The 9,481-nt window shown below is 37.5% G+C and overlaps 1 protein-coding gene across 1 annotated transcript; it reads right to left on the reverse strand.

Moving 5' to 3' along the window:
* Window positions 1–264: 264 nt before the first annotated feature.
* On the reverse strand, window positions 265–8,260 carry LOC137589296 (sodium-coupled monocarboxylate transporter 1-like). The gene is made up of 17 exons (XM_068306943.1): window positions 8,060–8,260; window positions 7,685–7,804; window positions 7,146–7,211; window positions 7,002–7,053; window positions 6,278–6,345; window positions 6,105–6,143; window positions 5,588–5,703; window positions 4,754–4,894; window positions 3,866–3,995; window positions 3,228–3,316; window positions 2,996–3,105; window positions 2,799–2,866; window positions 2,545–2,631; window positions 2,093–2,298; window positions 1,706–1,809; window positions 550–638; window positions 265–467 (listed from the first exon to the last, which is right to left on the reverse strand). The coding sequence occupies exons 1-17, from the start codon at window positions 8,255–8,257 to the stop codon at window positions 348–350; spliced, it is 1,803 nt and encodes a 600-aa protein (XP_068163044.1). The 5' UTR covers window positions 8,258–8,260; the 3' UTR covers window positions 265–347.
* Between the last annotated feature and the right edge of the window lie 1,221 nt (window positions 8,261–9,481).

Consider the following 9,481-nt stretch of genomic DNA (forward strand, 5'->3'; position numbering starts at 1 on the left):
CTGTTGTTGGGATGGGCTTGAAAAAAGTTTAAAAGAACAATTTGTTGTAACAACTGTTGGAGTATCACTCTCAAGTGCTCTGATCCCCATCCCGGTATGTATTAAAGAGACATGACTGATCCCACGTAACTTGTCCATAACTTGTAATTTTCTGAGAATTAGCAACTCTCATTTAGGAGGCAGATGTCCCTGACATTACTTTGTAGACAATGCAATATCTTTTTTTTTTAAAGTAGTTTATTTCTTAAAATAACATTTCTTGTAACAGGTCATGTTACGTAACATAACATGGTCATGTTATGTAACAAAAATTTCATAAATTGAGTTACAGACATTAATTGCATATATCATGTTGGCTTGCTCCTTTTCCTTAAGTCCAACTCAATATCACAGAAAGCAGGATTTGAGTTACCGAACTTCTTCTCACGGTCTTTTGCCATGTCCAGCTTTCCTTTTTGTTTCATTGCCTGAAGTGGAAAGAGAAAAAAGCTGTCAGTAGCTGTCATTTATGTACATTTATTGGCATTGTTAAACTGTTGAAGCACTCACTCTCTCTTTCAAAAGCATGGCAATGTGATAAAGACTTGTGTCCTCTTTCAGTAAAGTAAGCCTTGACTCCACCTTCTGCTTCATGCCTCCTAGAAAATAAATTGGGAACACATTAGCACCCTTAACATTAATTTCATACTAAATCTAATTTTCAAGCAATGAAATAGATAAACATAAAGTATGCACATTATGCAACCGAGGTGTGGGGAAACATATAAAAGTGGTATACAGCCTCTATTCTTACTACAGAAAAAAGCCATAAGAATTCTTCACACTGTCCATTATAGAGCGCACACAAATCAATCATTCATTACATACAAATTATTTAAGATATATGACCTCATACGCTATAGGACTGTTCAAATCATGTATAAGGCGGCCAACAACTGTTTTCCACAAAATAAACTAGCACAACTCCAGAATAGTGAGTCCAACTACTAATTGAGAGAAAAGACAGCATTTTTACAGCAGAAAGCAAGAACAACATTTAAAACATCCTCAACTTCTTGTACTGGTATCAAACTTTGGAACAATTTGGACAAGGAAGTTAGGAATCTAGGAACCCTATCTGCCTTTAAAAAAAAAGCGTATAAAGACTTGACATTGCTTAATTAAAATACAAATGGAAATGTTGGTTAACTCTTTATATGGTTATTGTTTAATATGATCATAACATTGTTATGCAGAAACTGGAAGATCACTGGCTATATCAACTTCTGGTTTTGACCATGCATAACACTGACTACGCTTGCTGTCCCTTCAAAGAATGTCAATGTGACCGTGCTCTGGGTCACATCGGAACTACAAAAGGTCACTGAACAACTTATGTTCACAAAATGAACTGATGAAGACGTGTGAAGACACATACGTCTATTGGGACTGAATGGACAGTTTTTCAACAGCAATGTGCCACAATGACTGTCACAAATTATTGTATTTATTGTATGATTTTGTTGAAAAATATTGTGATGTGAGAGGTGTTTCGTTGATTCTGAGGACGTGAACTACACAAGCCAAATGGCTTATACCCGTCGGCCCTTTTTTTTCGGATGTTGCTGATGTTGCAAATGAGAAGAAGCTGCTGAAGACTGTTGTAATGACATGTCCAAAAAAAAAAAACTACAAAAAAAAAAGAAAAAAAATGTCTGTAACTTACTTGTACACAAGCTGATTAATAGTCCAACAGTGACAACAATTATAGTTCCAACAGGACTCGAGTAAAGATACGACAGAGAGTACAAGTTACCTACTGGCACAGGTCTAGAGTGGACAGAGAGAATACAATTCATTGTCAGGAATTAGAACACATTGACAAAACTGCTTCACTATACAGAAGCTCTGTATAATTCATCATACATGAGCAATGTTTTAGGTAAACAAGACAGCTTTTCTAAGGGTTGAGGAGTAACATATTTTTAAAAGTTACACACATTAGTTGCTAACTATATATTGCTTGTTTTTGAAAAAGAAAACCAATGCATTCAACAAAAACTGTTTTTGCATTGTCAGTTTGTGTCCTCTGTGTCCTGAGTTATACACTTACATTCCATCAGTGGCTGTAGTGAAGGGGGTTGTAAATGTAGGCAGAATTGTAGAGGTTGAGTTGAGGCTGTCTGTTGTGGTGAAATTACAGCCCTCGGTGCTCAGAGGCAGAGGTCTGGTCAATTCGGGAGGGGGAGGATATATATAGGCTCCAATACCCAACCACAGAGACACAGCCAACCCTGAGACAAGGCCTGACAAAGCTCCCTTCAAGACATATTAGGTACTGAAAATATATGTGATAGTTTAAAGGGTAAACTATCATTTCAGCAAAAAAAATTCACATGCAGATTTATTTTGTTGGTTTGTCCAATGCTTAATTTTCTCTTGAGGAATCTCATTCAAACCAAAATCTAGGTTAAAATGAATAGAATAAGATTATCTTGCTTCATTGTCATCATACTATGGTACAACAAAATTGCAAGGTTAGATGGGAAGTTGAACAGAACTTACTTTGGAGTTAGCAAATGGACAGAGAAACCCCAATGTGAACAACCCAAGTAAAGGGCCGCCAATGATCCCAAAAATGCTGTTGACTGCCTGTAGAAAATGATTACTTAAGGTACAGTTTCACCTATGTAATAAATCAAGAATCTCAGGTGAAGTCAACTGCTACAAAACTTTGAATATTCAACAATTGTGTGAGTTGAAAAATATTCTCAGACTTGGTTTAACTAAAGAGCACATGCACAAAAACTCCTTTTTACCTGCAGAATCCCTCCCATGAGTGAAACCAATCCAGCCATTCCAATAGCAATAAGACCAAATGCAAAACCTGCAAACATCGCAAACTTTAACATGTCTTTATATATATTGAACAGTATTGGTATTTAAAAAATAAAAAAACATTAGCCATTAAAAAACCTTAGCCGAAAAAAACCCAAACTGAAGGCAGTCTGCTTACTCAGTCCTTTGGTCATCCAGGACAGGTGTCTCTCTGACATGTTAATGTATGGTTTGATCAGATCTTCCAGTGTCACTGTTGTCAGTGCATTGATGCTGGAAGACACTGTGCTGTGGTCAAAACATATACACACACATAATCAGTCACAATTAATGAAGAATAAAGCTTGTAATTTCTCAGTGAAAGTTTCATCTATTGAGCAACATAACTTTATGTTAAATACAGTATTAACCTCAAAGATCCACTATAAGCAGCAGCAACAAACAATCCAGGGAGGCCAGGATAGTCTGCCAAGATGTCCATTATTAAATGAGGCATCAACTAAAGAAGAGGGACACTGCATTGACACATCAGGAAGGTTGGTCTCACAATGTATACACCTTAATTCATGCATATATTTGTGAACCATACATAAGTACATACACAAAGAAAACAAAGGTGTTAAAAAGAGTTATTCAAAATATTTGAAATAAATTCATTCATCCATTCGTTAGTTCATTTACAATCATAAACATACAAAAAGAAAATAATCTTTTTATTTTAAAATGTTGTGAGATCCAATTTCTTCATGCATACGGCTTCTTCTTCTTTTCCTTTCTGCTTTTCCCTTCAGGGGTCGCCACAGCGAATCAGTTGCCTCCATCTAACCCTGTCTTCTGCATCCTCTTCTCTCACACCAACTACCTTCATGTCCTCTTTCACTACATCCATAAACCTCTTAGGTCTTCCTCTAGGCCTCCTGCCTGGCAGTTCAAAACTCAGCATTCTTCTACCAATATATTCACTATCTCCCAATATATTCACTATCTCATGCATACAGCTACGTGTGTGTATTTTAACACAATCACCATGAACCTCTTTCCCTCTGACCTGATCTGGAGCAGAGACCATTCCAATGGTCCAAGGATCACAGTCCTTATAGAATGAGTAGAGGCACATTCCTGCAAACACTGAGAGAAGCATGATAGCTTCCACACCAATCAGGTTGATGTACAGAGCTCTGGAAACAGGGAGAATCACATGAACAGCCAAAAAACTGCTTGTCCATAAAAACGTGAAAATACTGAGAAACCGTTCACACAAACACCAATATACACCACATCAAATAATACTTTTTTTTAAATCAATTCCACACCTGATCCAGTAGATTATTTTTCCTCCTGTCATATCATGGTAACTTTATTTTGCTAGGTTAATAATTGAAATCAGATTTGGTTTTAATTTAAATAAGCAGAACTGGTTGACCTTAGAAGAAGTCTGTGTTCCAATAAGTGACTTTATCTGTCTCTCTTCTTCTGAGCACAAAGCTTTTGACATTTGTAACTGGTATACAGTAATCCTTTGTTACTCGCTGTTGATATGTTCCAGGACCACCTGTTAAAATGAAATTCCACGATATAGCAATGAACTATTTATATATTTACATATGGTAATTTAAACGTGTATGAACACTTCCCATACTGATATTAAACCACCTTATATCTGTATTACCTTTAATCATACTCTTAGAGACTGATTAAAGCGCTTTTGTATTAAAGAAAAGTGTTTCTTTAATACGTGTAAGTGTGCTGCGTTCCGTGAGTCTCAGAACGCAGTGCACGCACAGATGCTGTCAGCCAATAGCATATGCGTACTGTATCATGTGACTACCTACTAAAAATCTGCGATGTAGTGAAACCATGCATTTTGAAGCGAGGGATTACTGTAAACCAAAGATGCCCAGATGACTTCCTGTCACATGAACACTGCAGGACTCACAGTCTGGCTTGCGTAATGGTCTTGCAGGAGATGTATCTCTGCACCTGGGACTGGTTGATACCATAGATAGTTAACCACACAAATGTCCCACCAACAGCGATGGTCCAAAAAGTGTGTCTCCTCAGAGGATTTGTATCAAAGCTGGTTAAACAGGACAAAAAAGCCAGTTAAATTTTAAACAAATCTTTCAGGACCACAGAGAGAAACAGAAAGAATGAAATTAATAAAAAGCTTTGAGGGGCTTTATGGGGTCACAGTGGGTAGTGCTGTTGCCTCACAAGAAGTAAGTTCCATAGTTCAATTTCTCTGTGCTAAATTTTTAGATTATCCCCATGTCTTTGTGAGTTCTATCTGGGCTCTTCCACTTCCTCTGACCTCCAGAAACATGCGGCTTAGGTGAACTGATAACACACAACTCTTCACAGGTGTGAGTGTGATCGTGAGCAGTTCTTTGTCTTTCACATGGTCCCATGATGGCCTGCATCTTATCCAGGGTCCAACTGGCTGAGATAGACTCCAGTAGACCCGTCACCCATAAGGTGGTTAAGTGGCTGTAGACGAGACGATTGCGATCGTCTCATCTACAAGAAAATGGATGGACGGATAAAGGTTTTGCACGTTTCACCACCTTAGACACAACAGTACGACCTAGTACTCATTGTACATCTTCCCGGAATCATATTCTATAGTCCAAATATATGCAAAATGTTCTCCTGGGCTCACAAGACTTACTTTGCAAAAGTCTTTGTCCTGTTGATCTTGTGCTGTGTTGGGAAGTAATAGTCTCCTCCCACCATTAGCCATAACCATACTCACAAATAATTGCATACTTACTCCCAAAAGTTGAGTCTTCCTCCTTCTTGTGAATCCAAAACAATGGGGAAAATTCCACCTCTCAAATTGACAGACATGATGATGACAGCTAGGAAGCCTGTAAACATAACACCAAGCTGGAGGGACATATTTTGACAATTTTAGAGAGCCTTCCTCATTTTTATTTAAATTTCACAGGTTAATTTAACAGAATATTGCATGTGAATAATAATATTCTAAGCATATATATATGATTGCAAAACATGGGCAAAAAAGGCAGAGAGGTACAGTCTCGACATACGTAGATACGCAGTCATCAGTCTCCTAGGAAAAGTCTATTCCAGGGTACTGGAGATTGAAGCAAGAGCTTGGTTTGCCATACCAGCAGTAAGTCAGACCTGTTTGAGGTGTGTGTTCGACTTTGACAGTGCTGCCCTTTATCACTGTTTCTGTTCATAATCTTTATTAATCTAACTAATCCACCTCTTGATCAGACTAAACCATTTAAATCAAAAAAATTGGTACCAGTAGCTCCTACCTGAATAACATCTGTCCACACCACTGCCTTCAGACCACCCTGGAACAATGCAAAGGACACTCAGCCCCTGTGTCTAATGTACACCAGAAGTTAAAATAAAAGTTCTGGCGAATACAATAATTAATGTAAAAAAAACATATTAACAATAAAGTCCAGAAGCTTTAGTTACATACCATTGTGCAGTAAAATGTACAGACTACTCCTGTGGAAATAACTGCCCCCCACAGATTTATGCCAGTGACTGCAGAAGAGGGGGTAAGGGGGTACTTCAGACACACTCAACTGAGCTCACCTAGCAGTTTTAAGTACAGGTGGTCCTCAACATAAGAACACAATTGGTACCAAGAGTTTGTTCAAGTTGAATTTTTTGTGAGTCGTTATTTATTAAATTTCAATCAATACTCACCATTTGAGGTAATTTAAATGTCATAACTATTCAAAATACAAACGTGGACTTCCCAGAAACAATTGCAAAACATAAAAACAACACTTAATAAAATATAATATAGACACAGGTCGCTTCGAGTTGTCTTTTTCGATTTATATTGGTTTTAAATAAGAATAGGAACATATCATAACATATTTAAATACATACGTATAGTTCCAGCATCTTAAGCATCTTTAAGCGTCTCTCATGATTCATGCAATTGTTTTGAATTTAGATTAGTTTAATATATATAATGAATATAATTTAATCCTTGAGGAGAAGAAACACTTCAAGGAAATCTTGACTGTTTTTTTATGCTCATCCAACAAATCAATCGTCGGATATGACTGCACTCATTTGTTTGTGTCTCCGAATGGTCATAAGTCGAATGTTTGTAAGTTGAGGATTATCTGTACTCTCATGCAGAATTGTTCAATGAATATAATTATTGTTGACTAAAAACAACAGACCTTGAGTCAAAGCAAGAGCTGGGGTATAAATGACGAATCCAGTGTAGAGGATCTGTGATGGCCAGAGAGAAAAGAAGCAGTCAAAAATGATTTTTGGTTTTCCATCAGAGATCAAAAAAGTGTGATTATGTGCTTCTCACTCACTGTCTGACAGGAGAATAATACAATTCCCAGCAGACGTGTAGCTCTGTTGAAACGCAGCTCCAAATACTTTAGACATGAAGCAGGCAGGAGAAATCATGCAGTAGAAACGTCACGCATGAAAGTTCAAAATGCTTATCCAATGTATGAAATTAGACAAAAAACAGTTGCAGGACTTTCAATAGGAGATCAACAGATGTTGTAATAAAATATATCACACATACATTCTTACATGGTATTCTTACAGTACCATACCACTGCTGTGCATTAACCTTTGGAACAGACACGTCAATACATATCTTATCTTTGAGTTATTTAGACCATACTATATCTTACGTCAATGTGTTTTTTAATTTCCTATTTTAAAAGTATCTTTACACAATAAGGCCCTGGCAGTCAAAGCATTGTGTTATGTTCTGTAGTACTACAGAGGTTAATGAACATTAGAATAATTTCTTATGTGCCTTTTTTTAAAAAGAGAATTTCCTTCATGAATGGAAAATAGTGTGTGAGTGCAGATCTGAATACTAACTCTCACTCACCTCATATGTGCTAGTGATGCCCAGTCTATAAAAGACTGGGAGAAAGATCTCAGATGTGATCACCATCGTCAATAATAAGGCGACAGCAAAATATATAATATTTGCACCATAAAAGTACACCTGCAGAATGAATAATTAATATGAACAAGAATGTACAGTTGTTTATAAATTAATTCATTAGAAAATAATCTGTGGTTCAATTTATGATATCCTCTGAATGATTAATATCCCTGTATTGCATCTCAAAAGTTTATCATGGCAGTTACACTAGGAAAGTGGTTCCTCTGACCTAATAAAGAAGTTGTCTTGCATTTAATACATCACAAAAGTACTTTCTTTTTACACTTGCACCTTTGGAATGTGATGAAGCCTTACCTCAGCTGGGTTGGACAGCATGGTGATGGCTGACATGAAGCTGGCCGTCAGCGACATGGAGACAGCCAGTGGCGGTAGCCTTCGACCCCCCATTAGGAAATCATCTGCACTTTGCCTGCCTCTATCTGCCCAGGCATAGTAGACCCCAACTGCTGCAGACACCAATAGCACAAGGGCAAACACCACATAGTCTGCCATGGCAAAAGCGGAAGAATTCAGGGAGTCTTTGAACATTATGGTAGAAGTCAGTAAGTTTTCAGTAAGTTATTCAAACACAGGTCTTTGCTGTGAATGATGCACTGATGCTGCATCCCCTTTTATAACTGAGCTCAAGTAACTGAACACCGCTCTTGATTTGCCTGTGTGTGTGTGTGTGTGGGGGGGGGTCTCTGAAAAACAGAGTGTGTGTGTGAGGGGGGTGTACAGCAACACAGAAAGAGACAGAGTGACAGAGGATGTATGACAACCATGTGAAGTTGGTAGGATTTAAGTTAATCATTTATAGGGTATTGAACAATGTGTCTTTATATTTATCTGAAGACTTTCTGAAAAGTGCGAAATGTGATATATTGTCACTGGTAGCATCTGCGTGCTTACATGGCAAACACTTAATCCACTTTGAAAACATGTCAATGATAACCAGGCAGTATTTGTCACCTAAACATTTAATATCCACAATAAAATCCATCATCAAATCTTTTGAGACATGGTTAGGACCATAACTACATTTTTCTTTAAAAAAAAAACAAACCAAAAAACAAATTGCCACAATATATCATTTGCTGTATCAGCTTTCGCCATGTCTTAAAAGGGAAAAAAAAACATTATGTTGGACCAACAAAGGCATTTACAAAATGTGGAAGGCACGAGAAGGTGGAGTAATTTTCATGGCTGCATTCGCAGTTGTATTGCCTTGTGGGTATTAAATTTGACATCCCTGTGTCTGCATGGGTTCTCTCTGGGTTACCCAGTTTCCTCCCACCTCCAAAAACATCCACTTCAGGTGAAATGTTCGGTTCCAAATTACCCCTAAGTGTGAGTCTGTGGGTGACTGGTTGTTTGTTTTTCGTGTGGCTCCAGGGCGCACTGGCCTGACGCTCAGTGACCCCCGCCTCTCGTCCGTAAGTTAGCTGGGATACGCACCAGCAACCACTGTGACCTGCGAAAGCGGAATAAGCTGATAAGAAGATAAAAGGAGTTTTATGATCTTTAGTCTTTTAATGTCATTTATTTCAGTGCCTTGTTTTTCCTTCGTAAAGCTTGTAATACAGTACATTGTTCTTGTTTTATTTTTATTTTTCTACTTTATTTCATTGTACAATCATTTTGCCTTTGGATTATGGTATACCTGATTTTTTTATTTTATTTTTAAGACATTTATACTGCTTTGCTTTCCCTGCTATACCTGTAACGCATATTTGG

The sequence above is a fragment of the Antennarius striatus genome, chromosome 22 (genome assembly GCF_040054535.1).
Source record: "Antennarius striatus isolate MH-2024 chromosome 22, ASM4005453v1, whole genome shotgun sequence".
In the NCBI taxonomy this organism is placed as follows: domain Eukaryota; kingdom Metazoa; phylum Chordata; class Actinopteri; order Lophiiformes; family Antennariidae; genus Antennarius; species Antennarius striatus.